We start from the raw sequence: 19,410 nt of genomic DNA, 5'->3' as shown, positions 1-19,410 counted from the left end.
ATATATAGGGGTCCTGTTTCAGTCTTCTGCATGTGATCAGCCAGTTTTCCCAGCACCATTTACTGAATAGGTTCTCCTCTCCCCAGTGATTGTTGTTGGAGTCTTTGTCAAAGGTGAGTTAGTTGAGAAATTGAGGCTTTGCTTCCATTGGACTATATGCCTATTCTTGTACCAATACCAGGCTGTTTTGATTACTGTAACCTTATAGTAAAGTTTGAAGCCTGGAAGTGTGATACCTCCTGCTTTGTTTCTTTTGCTAAGGATTGTTTTGACTATTTGCAGTCATTTATGTTTCCATATGAATTTCTGTATTGTCATTTCCAGGTCTGAGAAGAATGTTGTTGGTAACTTAATGTGTATTGCATTGAATCTGTAGATTGCCTTTGGTAGTATGGATATCTTAACAATGTTGGTTCTTCATATCCATGAGCATGGAATATTTTTCCATTTATTTGTGTCTTCTTGGATTTCTTTGAGCAGTGTTTTGTAGTTCTCATTGTAAAGGTCTTTCACTTCTCTGGTTAGTTAGATGCCGAGATATTTCATTTTTTTGGTGGCTATTGTGAATGGGATTGTGCTTTTAATTTGTGTCTTTGCCTGCTTGTTGTTGGTATATAGGAATACAACTGTCTTTTGCACATTTATTTTGTACCCTGAGACTTTGTGAAAGTCCTTATTTTTTTAATATCAAATAGTTAAAGTCAGATTCTTTATTCAGTTGACCTTTAGAGCGTTAATATTTTAGTCCAAGACTTATTTATATTTCACAATATTCATGTAACATTTAATGTGAACAGTGGGTTTTGCTCATGTCTTCTGATCAGACTATTTCTTACCCCTCTCACATTAATTCTCTCACATTAGTAGCTTGGGCAGAGTTGGACAAGGAGCCAGCAAAGCAAGTCACGGCAATTTTGAATCCTCTAAGTTCATTGAAAAATATACTCTTTTTTTAATGTACAGGGTCATTCTTAAAAGACTTTATGTTTTGCTAATGTAATTTGGAATTAAGGCAATACAATTTAAGCAAGGAAAAACATGCATATACCAAATATTTAGTAACATTTTTTCTCTTCATAAGGTTTTATTCTGTTTTAATAGAATATTAAATTTAAATTATATTCTGATTTTTCAGAAAGCTGTTCTACTTTCTGAATCTTCAAGAAAAGCAATATATCTTATATTTTAAGTTAGTTTATTAAATAAGTAAAAATTTATTGATAATTGTTTTATTTTCATTTTAAAATCTTTACATGAAAAAGAAATAAATTTTTCTTGCTGCCTTAAATTTTATGATTCTAAGTTCTAGAGGAAGTCATTGTTTAAGCATACATTATTTTCTCAGAGAGTTTCCTCACATAGCCAATTTTTTTTTTTTTTTTTTTGAGTTGGAGTTTCACAGCCACCACAGTCTTGACCTGCTGGGCTCAGATGATCCTTCTATCTTCTGAGTAGCTGGAAATACAGGCATGCACCACCACACTCAGCTAATTTTTTTTTCATTTTCTTGTAGAGGTGAGGTCTCGCCAAGTTGCCCAGGCTGGTCTCAAACTCGTAGGCTGAGGCTGTCCTCTTACCTCGTCCTCCCAAAGTACTAGGATTACAGGCGTGAGCTACTGCACCTAGCCACCAATTATATTTTTTAAATAACTGTATAGGTGGAGGCAGGTGTTTATAGAAGTATATATCTCTGCATATTTTTCTCAAATTTACTGTTAACCAACACTGCTCTTTTAAAAATTCTTTAAAAATAAAAAAGATCGCTGGGCATGGTGGCTCAGCCTATAATCCCAGCACTTTGGGAGACCAAGGCGAGAGGATTGCCTGAACCCGGGGGTTCGAGACCAGCCTGGACAACTTGGTGAGACCTCATCTCTACAATAAATCACAAAAACTAGCCAGGTGTGGTGGCATGCATCTGTAGCTCCAGTTACTTGGAAGACTGAGGCAGAAGGATCACCTAAGCCCAGCAGGTTGAGGCTGCATGGCCTGAGCGTGCCACTGTATTCCAGTCTGGGCGACAAGAGTGAAACTCCAACTCAAAAAAATAATAATAAAGTTAAAAAGATGTATATGTGTATTTTAACTTCCACATAAATTGATTCATCCATCCATACGTTTTTACAACTTGCCTTCTATTTTTCTCTTTGTGAGAATTATATTTTGGGCAGCTCTTCAGGTTAATATGTATACATCTACCAAATTGTTTGGAAGACTCTCTACATATCAGATGGCTTTTTTTGTTATTCTCTATTGATGGATACTTAGGCTGTTTCCAGTTTTTCATTATTAAAAGTAATTCCACCTTCAGCAGCTGTGTAGATATATCTTTGGGCAGTTATACAAAATTATACACAGAATAAATCTCTGATACTAGAACTGTATTATTAAAGGATATGGACACATGAAATTCTATGTATGTTCCCAAATTCCCTTTCAAAGGACTTTGCCAGTTTACTTTACTTCCTAATGTAGATGAGCATTCCACTACTACAGGAATATTTTTATATTTCTTTTTATAGCTTGAGACAACTATTTTCCCACTTTTTTTTATGTAACAAGAGTTTAAAAGGAAAGTATAAATTTAGTTTTGAAAATACATTGACAGTCATTTCTTCATATTATCTTCAAAAACTTCCTCAAAGCTGATTACCTTAATAAGATAGCATTTTTATGTAATTTATCTCTATATAAGCCATTAAATTGTCATTTAAATTTTCAGAGGTTCTCAGATCTCTTTCATTTGCTTAAAAGTTTCTTACTGTTAAATTTTATGATATATTTCAGTTCTTGTTTGAATATCAATATTAATTATTAGAATTTTAATTTAAAACTGTATATTCCATATTCATTTAACCTTTAAACAAGACTGCCCTGAGGAACCCTTGAATAAATCAAGATTCACAAAGTTAATAAAATGTAACTGAACATATCCTAATGTGACAAAACTTAACATCTTAGATAAACCAGAAGCCAGTTAGCTTAGTTTGTCAGAGCATGGTGCTAAAATTAAAGATACAACAAATTTTATGTTTTATCGTTACTATACCTCAAAACCTATCTATTGATTGAATACCACTTAAATAATCTATATAAAATATTGTGCAAAGTAATTAGTATTTTGTTTACGGTAATGTTTTTGTTTTCAACTTTTCTGCTTGCATTGTACACAAAAAAGACAGCAGAGGTCATTAAATGAAGTTTATAAGTATGTAGATGGTGTCTCATCACTTTTTATTATACTATGACATCTTTGTTTTTCGTGTTTGATATGAAATACAAATAAAATTGAGACCAAGATAATTTTACGTCACTAGCTAATTTTTATTGTGCAAGAATGATTTTTAAAGCACTGTGGGCCTTATTTAACTTAACAACCTTTCTGTAGAATTCACATTGCTACTGCTTTGCAAAGGTGAATGAAAATAGATATATTTTCCATTTACAGATGCCTAAAATCTAGGATGCAAAGAGTGAAGGTGATTTGCCAGATCATAAAAGCAGGAGCCAGCAGTCTCTTGGCTCCTGGTCTGTGACATATTCATTAGATTGCTATATTATATTCATCTTTATATACCTTCATTTCACCTCTTAGACAAAAATGAGCTGAAATATACTAGAAAGTAGATTGCCTCTTACAGATACTAGAATGTTGCCATGAATCTTTACCATTCAGTTTAATGTTCATTCAGTTCTTCTTCTCGTTTATAGTAAAATGACTCTTAAATTACTCTTAGTTTTTCTGATTTGATCAATAAAATATGGACTTATTTGAGATGTACTTGAGAACATTGAACATTTTGGGGTATATGCTTGACTTAATTTTAAGTCCAGAGATATTTTATTTGAATGCATAATGCCATCTACCTTAATGACTATTATTTTATATTTTAATTACACCAGTCATATTTTTATGGATAATCATCCAACAATTAGCTAAAATTAAATTATGAAACAAAGACTCAACTTCATCTCATATATCTTTTTTAGTATAATGGGGGACCTTTACTTCTAATTTATAATAATACTTTTCTTCAATTTGGAAGCTCTTTGGCAATGATAGCTATTGCCCAAAATTTAGTTAATATTTACATATTTTGAATCTTACTGACTTTTTTCAATCTCAGATTTTGATATTTTTACAAAAATTAAGGTAATAGGAAGTTTATTTACATCACAATTATACTATAGTAACTAATTACTCTTAAGTATAATATACAAAGTCAGAAAAGTGACTAGGAACTGTATTTTTAGACTACAGCAATTTGATGTTTGGGGAGTATATAAGTTTTGAAACAAAGGACTAAAATCATATTACTGGTATTTTCATAATACATTATTAATTCAGCGATTTTTAAATATAGGAAAAATTATTTGAATCAGAGAAACGAAGAAAACAATTGACAGAAGAGCTTCAGAGTGTAAAACAAGTAAGTGCATGTTTTGTGTATATGTGTGCTCTTTTGTGTGTGTGCATAAGCATATGAGGTGTAAATATAAATCAGTGATGCTTTGTAACATTCCTGTTGTACCTGTGCTTAATTCCTGCTACTATTGCTTAAAAAAAAAAAATAGTTAAAACTCTTTTTGAAATGGTTTCAAAACCAGATACCCATGGACCAAAATGACCGTTCTCATTGGTTTTTCTGTTTTTTCCTGTATTTTGTTAGTCATGCCTCATTTTATTGCAGAAAAAAACAAAACAGACCAAAAAAACCCTCCCAAAACAGATTTTTTCACATTTAGTTATTAATAAAAAGTGAAAATTTGTTTTCATTTTGCATCATACTTCAAAGAATTTGGGATAGCTTACAATAAAACATGATAATATTGTAAAATAAAAACACAAATAGCATAAAATATAAATAAGGAAACACTGTTAGAGATCATGGTGATCGCCTGATTTTGAATCTCTCTCATGCTGTCCCCCTAGAAAACATAAACAAAATCTGCAAAGAGAACAAAATAAAACCATACAGAACCCACATTTTCAATATGACTGTGTGACAGAGAACATCACAACCTTCAAAGTACATATAGAGTAACCAAAAGTGCAACAAAACTGCAGCTCAAAAAAAAAAAAAAGCTTCTGCCACTGAAACTTGTGAACTTGTGAGACAGAGAACAGAAGAGGGAAGTCTTTAAAACATTCTGAAAAAGAATGGAAAGAAAGAAAAGAATTAGATAAAGTACAAACAAAATCATCCCCAGAAAGAAGAAGTGTAACAATAAATGCCAAAGTACTAAACATAGGTCAGGACTTGGTGGTTCTCAGTACCGACTACAAGAAAGGGACTTCAAGGTATGTGTAATCAGAAGTGGCAGCCTTGAAGCATCATTGGTTCTGGGGGTGGATCAGCTCAATAAAGAATGAATAGAGCCCCTTGGACACTGGGCAATGACAGGAAAGAAAGAATAAGAGGGGAAAATAAAGTGTCTTACAGACATGAAAGAGAAAAAGACATACCACCCCACACCCATGACCATCAACAACATGATCCATGAAAGAAACTGCACAGAAGAGGGTGCTCTTGAACTAAGAACTTTTTCTCTGAGATAAAAAGATAGAAAATGGATTCTGTCCCAATATTACAAAACAACTGCAAAAATCAGACAATATGAGTTAAAGCTTTCTTTCTAATGAAAACTTTCCAAAGCAATTGAACCGCAAAGCTGAATAAAACTCATGTAACACTCTAAACTCAATTAAATATTCTCAAATAAGCATTTGGGACTAAGAAGAAGAAAAAAAACACTTCAAATTGGAAACTTTTTTTAAAAAAAAAGAATAGAATTTGATTTTTTTAAAAACCCAGGAAATAGTGAATTGAGAGTTGATAAAACTTAGAAAAGAAAATAAGGAAAAAACAAAATCATATCAGTAATCAAGCACAATTACAAGGTGCTCAAGGAAGGATATACTCAAGTCAAAACAACTGAACAGCATTAATATTTATGACTATAATCTAGGAAAATTTTCCAGAATTAAAAGAAGACCTGAATCTAATATCAGGTACTGGGGACATTGGACCTGAAAAGATCAACTCCATGATATACTCATAACCAAGTAAAAAAATCAAATAACGTATAAGGCAATAGAATTAAACCAGCATCAGCCTTCTCAAAACAATATACAAGGCAATATTGAAGCAACATTTTCAAGACACCAACGGAAAAAATGGGAACCAACATTGTTGTAAGTAAGCCAAGCTGACTTTAAGATTTCAAGGTCATAGAAAACAGTTTGGAATCTGCCAGTATTAAGAGAATACTGTACACATGTGATATTCCTGAGGAATCTAGGCTAGGATGAGTTTCATCCAACTAAAATATGACCAAAATAACTTTGACAAAAGTTTCCAAACAATGAGAGCTTCATATATTGTATTATACAGCAGAGACTAAAATAAGAGTAAGTTCCTCGGTGAAAGAAAAATATATAAACATTACATGTCCTAACCAAAATAAAGAAATGCAAATTTTTTAAATGAGAGGATAAGGGAAAATAAAATACAATCATTCCGTTGTATAAGTAAAGGGTAGCAGCCAACAAATATCACTTAAACTGACACCAGATGATGAAAGATTAGGTGAAAGTAGAAGGGATTGCAGGCATTCAAAAAATAATAATGCAAAGGTAACCTATAGAATCACAATACAAAACTTCCTAAATATTCAAAAGAAATTAAAAAAAAAAAAAAAAAAGCAAAAGGGACACACAAGAAAAAGAAATGCAGTAAATATAATATATACAATATTTTCAACATAAGATAATATGATAGAACTGAGAGCAAACAAAATAGTCATCTTAATTAACATGAATGGGATTAGCTCACGTGTTAAAAGGAAGAGTTTTCTTAGAAAAATATAATTCCCCAAAACTGACCCCAACGGAATTAGAAAGTTTAAAAGACCAATTTTCATATAAGAAATAAAGTAAGTTATCAAGAAACTATGCTACAGAAAAGGACCAGGCCAGATGGTTTTATGGAAAAATTTAACCAAACTTTTGTCAGTCAATCCCAAAACTACATAAATTGCTTTCAAGTATTAAAAAAAGAAAGAAAATTTCCAAAGTATTTTTATAAAGCACACATAAGTCTAATAAAAGTATCACAAAAAACAAAGATGCCAGTTAGACTAGAAAAACAATTAGTGGCATATGAATTGGAAAATAAAAAAATGAAACTATTTACAGATGATATAGTAATCTAGAAAACACTAGAGAGTCGATGATAAGACTAAATAGATTTAGCTGGTCGACTGCAGTGGCTCACACCTGTAACTCAGTGCTTTGAGAAGCTAAGGAAGGCAGGGGGATTACTTGAAGGCAAGAGTTCAAGACCAGCTTGGGCAACATAGCAAGACCCAGTTTCTAGAGAAAAAAAAAAAGGAATAAGCTATCAAGATATAAAACTGATGTGCAAAATGAATGCAATCATATCCATATAGACAAATAATAACCAGTTAGAAGTTTTAACAGTTGAAGAGAAGCCAAAAATTATATACAAAGATGGGCAAAAGACACAAACAGAAAATTTACCAAAAAAATATAAAATATCCTTTGAACATATGAAAAGATATTCAATCTTTCTCTCTCACAATAAGAGAAATTTCAGTTAACTCTACACTGAGATAGAACTTCCATCTTCTAGTAATGATGGACTAAATCCATCTTCTAGTAATGATGGACTGAGACCCTGCCAAAAGAGACCCCCTCAACAGAACACAACTCTAAATTCTAGACATTAAGCAACCAGCAAGTACCAAAGGAATTGAAGAATGAACATAATCAGGCAAACCAGTCCTCTTGGGGGTTGGGAAGGATAGAAACTACATTTTCTATTTCTGCAGTTTTAAGCTCGAAGCTAACAGAAATCTGAGTAACACAAGTGGAAACTGACTCACATCTATGGTCTCTTGATTTTCAAAAAGGCTTAAAGACAATTCAATGGAAACAATTGAATTCACTTTTTTCTTTCTTTCTTTCTTTCTGTTTTTGGACTTGGGTTCTCACTCTGTTACCCAGGCTGGAATGCAGTGGCACAATCATAGCTCACTGCAGCCTTGACCTCCCGGACTCAGGTGATCCTTTCTCCTGAGCCTCCCAAGTAGCTGTGATGACAGGTGTGTGCCACCACTCCTGGGTAATCGTTTTTACTTTTTGTAGAGACAAGGTCTCACTATGTTGCACAGGCTGGTCTTGAACTCCTGAGCTAAAGCAATTCTCCCTCCTTGGCCTCCCAAAATGCTGGGATTACAGGCGTGAGCCACTGTGCTCAGTCCTTGAAACTATTAAATCTTAAGAAAACTTTTGTGACCTTGGGTTAAGTAAAGTTACCAAAATGTATATCTAAAATTAGTAAGCTTTTCTGTATGTAAATTCTACCTCAATGAAGCTATTTTTTAAAAAACCTATACTCATGCGATTTCTCATTCATCAGATTAGCAAAAGCTCAAAAGGTTGACAATATACTGTTGGCCATGACTGTTTTGAAACAGGCACTTTCGTACATTGATGGTGGGAATACAAAATGGCACACCTCTCTACAGGAGAATTTGGCTACAGCTAACAAATCTACATATGTATTTACCCTTCAACACAGCAGTCTCCCTTTTAGGAACTTACCCTGAAGATATATCTCCAATAATTTTAAATTGCTATGCCAGGGTCATTTATCACAGCATTGTTTGTAATTGGAAACTACCTTAATTTCCAAGCATTGACAATTGATTGAATAAACTCTGGGACATACTCTCAATGGAGTACTATGCTGCTACAGAAAAGAACAAGAATGATCTCCATTAAATAATATGGAGTGATTTCCAGGAAATATGATCCAGTTTCTTTAAAAAAGCAAAATGCAAAAGAGCATATGTAAGTTGTTACATTTTGTCCAGAAAAATTAAAGTATATTATATAACCTGCTTATCTTTGTAAAATAAATCAAAGGAAGGATAAACGACACAGCAATGAAGCAGGTTCCCTACAAAATGGGTGGACATGGAGTAGATACGATGAAGGAGTGACACCTCTCTGAGAATTCTGTTTTATGTAATTTTTGCCTTTGGATGCACGTTAATATTCTCATTCAAAAAAAAAATACAAGGAGATCATGATAGGAAGGCAAAAATAAACCTAAAATTGCAAGTAAACTGAAACAAAGGAATCCAATTGATTTTCAAAAGAATACCGTTACTATACTTAAGAAAAACAAAAGAAAAAACCAATTCAAGTAACTTGTGAACACAGTGTTTGTGTTCAGTATTTTGGCAGGTTGGGGTTGAGTGGGAAAATAATTGCAAACAAGTCCTAAGCCTTTTCTTCCCCCCAGCCTGTTTGTTTCATTTTATTGTTTTAGTGGAATGGGCAAAACAATTCTGAAACAATTTTGTAGTTCTGAACAAATAGGTTGATTGTTGTTGAGGGCCATGATTTCAAATAGAAAAGACAAAATGGAACGAAGTCAAGAAAGAACCCTGTGGGATGGACTTCAATTAGAGACATTGTGACCACATCTTTCTTGCATATATATATGTGTGTATAGAGAGAGATTCTCAACCAGTGATGAGTCAACATCCCGATAAACCCAATTTAAGTTGAAAATGTTGTAAGTTGAAAAATGTAAAATTGAAAAGTCATTTAAGTCAGGCAATCCTAAGTCAGAGGCCATCTGTATCTGATGCATTGTGTGTGTGTGTGTGTGTGTGTGTGTGTGTGTGTGTGTGTGTGTGTGTTTCCTAGCTCTGTCAACTTAAAAGAGCTAGGAAGAAGACACTCTGATAGCAACGCCTGATAGCAATGAGCACATATCATATCTAAGTGTCCACATACCACTCCTCACTAAAAGGAACCCAGGCTCCTTAGAGAAATGACTGATTGCAGGGCTGGGGAAGGATAAGTTCAAGATAAGCCTAGAATATCTTCTTATGTAAGAAAATAAGAACGTGCTCAAAATGCTGGGGACATGCCTCAGGGAACTAACTTAAAGGGGCTTCCACCAGCCAAATAATTTAATGTAGTAATAAATTACAAACCATTGAAAAAATAGTAATTCATGAATTCATCCCACTAGTAAATAGATTAATTAATTAATAGGGAGAAGTATTCTTGCTCATGTTGAATACTTATTGGTAACTGCAGAGAAGCTGCTAGATTTGGAAATCAGCATTTTGCATCTATTTTAAAGACTGGATCAGGCACGAATCATCCAATGCTAAATTTAGGGGGAAATTTTGATGAAGAGCAAGATAGTCACATATTTACATGGTTTTAAAGTATCTCTCTACAAACTGCGTATTAATTACAAGGGAAAATAGTAATTATATCGTAGAAAAATCAGAAAACACCTTGACTAGCTAAATATTGATATTACCAATGAAGAACAGATGGGCATTGTGTGTCTTTAAATGTGATGCCCTGAAAAGAATCCATCACCTATGCAGCATTCTGTCTGAGAATGTGTAACCTGAATCTAATCATGAGGAAATGTAAGACAAACCTAAAATGAGAAAAATTTTATTTAAAAAATTGTGTGTACGTATGGGTTTTATTTTTTTCAAATGTCAATGCCATTTGTTTTAAAAAGTCAATAAAATTTTCCAGATTAAAGGGAGTTAAAGAGACATGAAAACTAAATACAATACTTGATTCTAGACTGTATCCTATACTGGAATGAGGAAAAATGCTATAAAGGACATTATTGAGTCAATTGACAAAACTGGAATGCAGATCATAGGTTAAAGTATTGAATCAATTTTACTTCTTAAATTTGTTAACTTTACTGTGGTTATATGGGAGAATATCTTTATTCTTAGGAAATATTGAAGTTTTTAGGGATAAAGGTCCATAAGGCATGCAACCTACCCTCAAAGGGTTAAAAAATAATTATGTGCATATATATTTATATATGTATATGAATGTGCATGTGCATATACAAGGGGGACCCCAAAATATGGAATTATCTTTTGGAGGACAGGTCCCTTGCAGTAGAGGCTTCCTCTGCTAGGTAAGTGTTCTAGGAACCCATCGGCATTAACGTACCATCTAGCATTGTGAGAGACTGCTTTCTGCTTCAGTGAATTTTTGGGGAGGACTTTCAAGGCATTTGCCCATTTCATGATGGATGATTTACAAGCACACCTGCTAACACTGTGCTGAGTGTTCAGCAGTTTTTGACTAAAACCTGCATGACCCCTATGACCCACCCACCCTATTCACCCGATCTTGCTCCTTTATTTTTTTTCCTAGTGATTTTATTTTTTAAAGTGCTCAAAGGGAAATATTTTGCTGATGTGGAAGAAGTGAAACAAAAAAATGCAGACGCACTAAAAGGCATCCAAATTTACAAGTTCAAAAACTGTTTTGAACAGTGAAAAATGTATCTGGATAGGAGTATTGCATCAAATGGAGAGTACTTTGAAGGTGACTGAAATTTAAACATGTTAGAATAAATACACAATTTTTTGTAAATAATTCCAGTTTGGGGGTTCCCCCCCCATATATACATATGGGAAATATATATGAGAGGAAGAATGAGGGTATGCAAACTCAGCAACAACCTCTAATATCCATGGCTTACAAGAACACTCATGAATATGTTGGCAGTAATTCATCTAAATCTGGTGAACTAGATAAATCTGGGCAATGAATGTGAGGATGTTCTTTATACTATTCTTATTCTTGCAACTCAACTGTATGTTTAAGATTATTTCCAAATGAAATTTTTTTTTCAAGTTCTCCATTTTGGGGGCAATTTTCACACTGTCATTTTATTAAATATTTTTGTACTTTTATTGATAGACCTTTTTAGTTTTCCTTCTGTATCTTCTATACCTGCATGAGTTTGTATGGCTAGGTCTTTTTACATTTTATTGTTTGTGTCTTGAAAATAAACATTCATAAATCTTTCTCGTTAATTTTTATATGTTGAATAAATTGAGGGATGAAGTTTATTTCCTATATTTAATTAAAATTTTCTTGGAGCATATAAATACCTGGAACATATAAACTTTAGACTATAAACCATGCTTAATAAAATAATAATTACACTGAGGGCTGATGTAAGACAGGAATCTAAAGTCAAAGAGCAGTTTTACTTTCTTTTTCTAGCAGTACCTACTTTTTTCCACATGAGGCCCTCCTGTATTTATTTCTTTGAAAAGATTAGTTTCTGTAATTGAGAAAGATCAGGTCTGTATGAATAAGTAATCTAAGCCTAATCCATATCAGAATTTAATAGGATTCAAAAGGAAAGATGGGGGGATATAGGTGAAAAAATATATAAACAGTGAATTTTATATGATGAATGGTGAATTGACATAAGAATTAGTGCGGTAGATAATGGGATTTGAAGTTAGACTATCTAGGTTTATACCCTGACCCTACCTCTTGCTAGCTTTTAAACTTTGGCAAGCCACTCGACCTTTCTGAGCCTAGGTTTCTTTATCTATAAAATGGGTTTGATAATAGAGTCCTTCACAGGAATGTTACAAGTATTTAGTAAGATAATATACATAGTATATGTATATAGCATATAGAAAGCACTCAATAAATATGAACTATTATGGTTATTATCATAAATAACAGAATAAATATTAAGAGGTTGATGTTGTTTTAGCTATTTAATATAGAGAAGAAAAATGTACTTCTAGCTGAGGGGATAAAGGGACTTTTCATAGATAAGATGGCATGTGAGCTGGGCCAGACATAAAAGGGAAGAGCATTTCAGGGAGAAAGAACATGAAAATCACGGTATAAAAGGGGGAAATTGTCCTGGAGTCAAAAGAGGCCTTCTTGGCCGTTGTTTCTTTAAGCACCGGCCAGGCCATGTATTCTTTGAGCTATAGGTGCCATGTTTTCTTCGTTTGGCGCCCCTCCTCTACCTTGGGGATGTGAATCTTCTCTCTCTTTCTCTCTCTCTCTGTCTCTCTCTGTCTCTCTCTCTCTCCCCCCGCATTAACTTTCTGAGTGAGTGAGCCAAAATAAACCTTTTTTCTTCGTAATTAAAAATGTAGGCCTTCTTTTGTATGCTAACTTCACATTATTTGTTAATATGTTTGTCTTCCTGTCTAAAAAAGTGATAATATCTACCTTGTAATTTTTTCATAGGACTTGAGAGTTTAAGAGCCTAAAACTGTCAGGAATGTAGTAGGTCCCTGAAAAATTACAGTTTTGATGTGTAGTCTTTTATCATCATCATTATCAAAGGCCTAGGAATATAAGGGAACATGGAAAGATCAAGGTGTCAGGAAATGACATTTGGGTGGGTATTTGGAATGCCAGCCTAAGATTTTAGGCATTGAATTACCATTGAAGACTTTGACAAGGAGAAAAATAAATAAATAGCTTTCTCTACCTGTAATCTGTCCCCACCCTTTCTTTTACACTTTACATCCAGTTTGATGGTCCTACTTTTTGAAAATTGCATATTTTACCACTTTTTACCACTTGCATCACTGATCTAAGCCACTATAATTTCCTGTGTTACTATTATAGCTTCCTGCCAGATCACCCATCTTTTACCCTGCCCGGTTCTAATCTGAACACAGCAGCCAGAAATACCTTTTTTAAATTGAAGTTAGAACTCCCCAAAACTTTTCATCTCACTCAGAGCCAGAAGTGCTCAGAGCCAGAAGTGCTGCAAGTGGAAGCCTACTAGTAAATGCCAAAGCCCATGAGGGCTGCATGGTCTGCTATCCTTAGCCCCCATCTTTACACTCCTCTTATCCCAATGACCTCATCTCCTACCGCTCGTCTCCCTTCCACTCTTCTACTGGTTCTCCAGGACCTCTGACTTCCCTGCACCATCATCCCACTAACACTGTAACCCACACTGTGTGTGGAGAGTTTTTTGTTAACGATTGCTTTCTTACATCTTACAAAATCTACTTGTTGAGTTTTGCCCTTTATCTGTGTCCCTCAACTAGAGGGTAAGCTTCAAGAGGCCAGCTGTCTTTTATCTGTTTTCTGATTTACTTTATAACAGTGACTGTCAATATTTAAGAAGGGACTCAAATATTTGATGAATGAAGAATATACTTTAAACTGACGGCAAGTTGGAAAGATTACATAAGAGGCTGTCGAAATAGTCTAGAACAACACTGTAGAGTAGAAATATAATGAAAGCAACTTACATATTGTTGAATTTTCTAGTAGCCACACTTTAAAAAGTAAAAAGAAATAGGCAGAATTAATTTGAATTAGTCTACTATATCTAAAATATCATTTTAGTAGGCAATAATATTTTTAAATGTATTAATGTGATGTTTTTACATTCTTTTTTTATACTGAATCTTTGAAATTCAGTGTTATTTTACATTTAGAGCACATCTTTAATTTTTCATTAGAAATACTGGATCTCTGTTTAGATTTAATAAAATTTACATTTGAAAAAGTAGATTCACATACCTATATTGTTCCAGACTTACTTTAAAAGTTTCAAATAACTGAATTGGATATCAAAACTTTTCTTTAAATATTTACATATACACTGCTAAATTTATTTTTCAGAAGAATCTATCCTTAAGCAAAAAAGCTACGTCTGTTAAAGTTAAATATGTTCACTAATTCTTGTCAACTCAGTATTATTAGCATCATATTCAAGGACTATTACCTATATTGAAAGCAACTCTAAATCTATCAGTATCGGCAAAGCATACTTCAAATTATTTTTTTTTTAGTTTTTGTATTCAATTTATAGAATGTTTAATTACATATTGCATATCAGTTAAAGCTTACATGTTAATTCTAGCAGAAAACATTTTTATTTATATTATGAAAAGTTTCAGTGTCAGTATAGATTCTTATACTTGTTTAGCTTCACAAGTAAGCTTTGCTTTTTCTTGGAGTTTCAAATTTAACTCATTTACATGCAGTGTGATATTAATGAGAAAATGTAAACCACTGCCTTTTTTGTCTTTAATTATTGAATATTAGTTATGCATTCCTTTTGTTTTAAGAAAACCTTGAATTGGAGTTAAAAGTGCAGTAAATCTTTATAAAACAACTCAGCACAGGAACATTGACAAAAAGCATAGGATTATTAAACTCACTGTTTTCCATTTTTCAATAATCCCATAGACTAGTGATGGCTCATTGAATCTATACACATATAATAAACATTGTCAACAACAGTGTCAACAACAGATGAATCTAATTTCATCAAATTAGATTCAGAAAACTAAGCACAAATAAATTTAGTATGTGCAGTATTATACAATGGAATAAAACAAAGTCTCTTTTTTGGAAATGTCAGTAAGGCCGGGCACAGTGGCTCACATCTGTAATCCTAGCACTTTGAGAGGCCAAGGCAAGAGGATTGCCTGAGCCCAGGGGTTTGAGACCAGATGAGGATCTCTGCAGTGAATGAATATTAGCTGGGCATGGTGGCACGTGCCTGTAGTTCCAGCTGTTTGGAAGGCTGAGCGGAAGGATCACCTAAGCCCAGCAGGTCAAGGCTGCAATGGCCATGAGCGTGCTGCTGCACTCCAGCCTGGGCAACAGAGACTCCAACTCAGAATAACAACAACAACAACACAAAAAAGAAAATGTCAGTAAGCCAGATTGTTTTATTCAGCATAGCTGGAATACCATCTATCATGATAAACAAACTTGTTTTTTAGTATCTAGCTAAAACTATTTTTTGAGAGATGTAAAAGGGTTAAAATATCCACACTGCAAGTTTGATTTTTTTTAGGCTGAAAATCAACATTTCACCATAAAGTTGGAAGTCCTTTGAGACAATTAGACTAGAACTATGTAGTTTCTTTTATATCACATGGCTCACCTAAAGCTACAGAAAAGTATTTGGAGTTTTTAAGATTTTGAATCAGTTAATCATTGATATTGTGTTAGAAAGTTCTTATCGTCTATGGTCATTTTGTTTTTTGTTTTTTGTTTTTTGGGTTTTTTTGAGTTGGAGTCTCACTCTGTCACCCAGACTGGAGTGCAGTGGCCGCTCCCGGCCACCACAACCTTGACCTGCTGGGCTCTGGCTATCTTTCCGCCTCAGCCTTCCAAGTAGCTGGAACTACAGGCATGCGCTACCACGCCAGGCTAATTTTTTGATTTATTGTAGAGATGAGGTCTCGCCAATTTACCCAGGCGGGTCTCGAACCCGCGGGCTCAGGCAATCCACTCACCTCAGCCTCCCAAAGCGTGGGATTACAGGCTGAGCCACCAAGCCCGGCTGGTCATTTGTTTTATGACTTAATTTGAAGGTCTTTCTTTTTTTATAAAATATCTTTGTACTCTTTTTATTATAACTGAAATTATCATCTCAATTTAAAAATGATTTTTTTGTCTGCAAAAATTCAAGCCATTTTATAGCTGTCCAAAGTTACAAATCTTGGACATTTACTTCGGATTATAGGTGACTAATTTTATTGAATCTTTTTTGATTGTTAAAAGGAAATTTATTATCAAATTATTTATGCATTTAGAAAATTGTATCTTAATATTGTTCGTTTTTATATATTGAAAGAATTTTTACATATTAAGCCCATCTTTTGCAGATTGCACTTGCATTTATCATGAAATTTGCAATATACCTTCTGCTAGTCTATTTTTATTGTTCTGGTAATATTACTGGATAATTAATCTCATTTTTTTTCTGCATCAATAGTATGTTTTTATTTTAAGTTTAATTTAAATTTAACTTAATTTTGTCCATATTTACCTTATGGACAAGTTTTGAACTAAATATAAAAAATAATTTAATTATAATCATATAAAAATAAGAATATTTCCATTTAATTAACAGTTGTGATTTATATATTACTGTAACTCATGCTGTCTGAATAAAATATTCAGATAAGCACACTATGTGTACACATTGGAAGGTAAAAAATTTTTGAAATTAATTCATTCATTGACAGTGACCGTATCAGTTATGTGTTTATATATACTACTTAAATGACTCACATATCTGATTAGATAATATGGTTCAACAATAATGTCTTAAATGATGCAGTGATTAAAGTGAAATATAGTTCTACCAAAACAATAAAAAATTTTTAAAGGAAAAATATTTTATATTTCAGTTTTTAAATTTAAATGCAAACTAATTAAAATTTTAAAATTCTGTTTCTCACTCAACTAGCTGTAGTTTAGGAGCTCAGTAGCCACATATAATTAGTGGCTACCATGATTGGACAATGCTGATCTAGAACAGAATTCTACATTCTTGCTACTCAAAGAGTAGTCAGCAAAAGCAGCAGTATCAGCAATCAGAAATTTAGAAATGCGGAGTCTCAGGTCTCACTCCAGACTACTAAATCAGAATCTGCACTGAACAAGTCTTCAGGTGATTTGTATGCATCTAAAAATCTGAGATGTGCTTGACTAGATAATAGGCAATGGAGGATTTAACTGAGTAGTAATAATGGGAATATACCAAAGGAATCTGTGCAAAAGACACCATGAGGATAAAATCAGCCAGATTTAACAATGATAGGCTATGCACTAATAAGCAGAGGGAGCAGTCAGGTCTTTGTAATTTATGACCCAGAGGCTCTAATGATGCAATTGCAAAGCAAGATAAGTAAGACTGAGGGCAAAGATGTGTGAATTCAGAATAGTACTTAATATGTAATTTCTAGTTTTAGGAAAATTAATTAATAATACATATGTGTCTGTGTATACAAACCCACCATGCATACATACTGGAACACTATTCATAAGCATTTACTCATAGTAAAAAAAGTAGACTACCTAAAATCAATTCTAAAACTGTCCATTATTAAAACATATTGATCACGGAAACCATTCAATTTCTCTTTTGTATATAGAATGGATATTTGGTTAAGGGAATTTTGGTGATACAGACTTACTTTTAATGAAGGAGTTCCTATGCTTTAGTAAAAATACTACCTTTTCATTTTTCCAAAGCTTAATTTCTTTTTTCACAATTAATGAATCTTTAAAAATTACAAGCAGTGTATATAACTTCTCTTAATAACTTTTAAAAACCAGAAACTTGATTTGTATGAAATTTGGCAAAGTTTCTTTCTTTTGATTTGGTATCCTTTTGATGATCTTGATGTCAGATCAGTGCAGTACTAATAATTATCCCATATAAATCCTTTAAACACATAGGTAATCTAATTATTAAGATATCACTAGATTGATTTCCAATTAGTTTTCCAGTGATGGTTACCAGTTGTTTCCAAAGGGTGGAGGGAACACAATTTGATATCTTTTATTCACACTTAAACTTATAACTGAATTATTGTGAGACTGTGGCATGATCCGTAAAATAGAATAACCTCATCTTTTTAAGGTTCATTAGCTATTTTAAAATATGAAAATTCATTTATATTTATTTAGCATAATGACCTGAAAATAAAGCAATGAAGAACTAGAAGAAAGAGAGAACAGGGGAATGGGAGAAAGGAAGGGAGAGAAAGGAAAGAAATAAATAAAAGGAAAGACAAGCTGTGAAGGACTCCTTTGTCACTGGAAGGATTGGGTCCATTGTTTTATTCAAGCAGGGAGAGCTACTAGACTACTTTACTCACTGTTTTGTAAGGAATTGATTATACTGTTCTCTAAAACCCAAGTATTTGGGGATGAGTTTTTAATGTCTTACAGACTAGCACAGGCTTCCTGTGTAAAATCATAAGCACAATTTCCCATGAAATTGTACTTGTTATATTTTCTTCAAGTTTGAACAGCTTTTAACAGGCATGGGCCACTCTTCTAGCAACTTCCTTTGATCAACAACTTTCTAAAACCTATTCTCACACTTAAGTTGTTTTTAAAATTTCTTTCAGCATAGTGTTATGACCTGAGGCAGCCATGAGTTGGTGAACAACCCAAAGCCAAAATATTTAACTTGTCTGAACCAGTCTTTACCCAGAAGTAACATGGGAAATTGTTCATTTGGCAATTTCCCTAGGTTCAGATAAGCCCAGTTGTAGTTGACCTCACCTGTGCAAAGGTTGGGTTGAATGCTTGAGGAAAACATGAAGTCCTGAGGCAGAAATGTAAGGTCAAATCAACACAGGATTCTCTGTGGACATTCGAGGTTGAACATGAACTTAGTAACAGCTAGTGCAGCTGACATGTGAGCTATCTTAGTTTATGGATGAAGCAACAAAGGGAACTGTAAACAAATTACATGTATCTGCAAATGGAGCAGTAATCATAAGTGATTACTAAAGTAGTATTCACATATTTGCACTTTTAAAGATTGTGGTCCTTTGTGTATTTATTAAAGAAACGGTAAAGCCTCTAAATTTTTATAATTGATATGGCTTCTGACTCTTATTTTTCTTCAGTGATCTGGTTTTTAATAGTTTTCAACATAGGACTAGAAGTATGCTAATAAGATATTTTATCTTTAGAGGGGAAAAAGAAGAAAAACACATATATTAGCATGCTGGTCTTTTCTGTTCTAAAAACATGGT

General features: G+C 33.3%; 1 protein-coding gene across 1 annotated transcript in view; it reads left to right on the top strand.

Annotated features, from left to right (window-relative positions):
• STXBP4 (syntaxin binding protein 4) overlaps nt 1-19,410 on the top strand; it is a 195,686-nt gene that overhangs the window by 78,497 nt on the left and 97,779 nt on the right. The window contains exon 11 of the mRNA XM_008074470.1: nt 4,365-4,430. Coding sequence (XP_008072661.1) covers nt 4,365-4,430 — 66 coding nt within the window. The remainder of the gene's footprint in view (nt 1-4,364; nt 4,431-19,410) is intronic.

Source organism: Carlito syrichta, unplaced genomic scaffold (assembly GCF_000164805.1).
Source record: "Carlito syrichta isolate Samal-C Ts95f unplaced genomic scaffold, Tarsius_syrichta-2.0.1 Scaffold316465, whole genome shotgun sequence".
Classification (NCBI taxonomy): Eukaryota; Metazoa; Chordata; class Mammalia; order Primates; family Tarsiidae; genus Carlito; species Carlito syrichta.
Note: the sequence above shows the minus strand (reverse complement) of the source record. Positions and strands in the feature narration are given on the sequence as shown.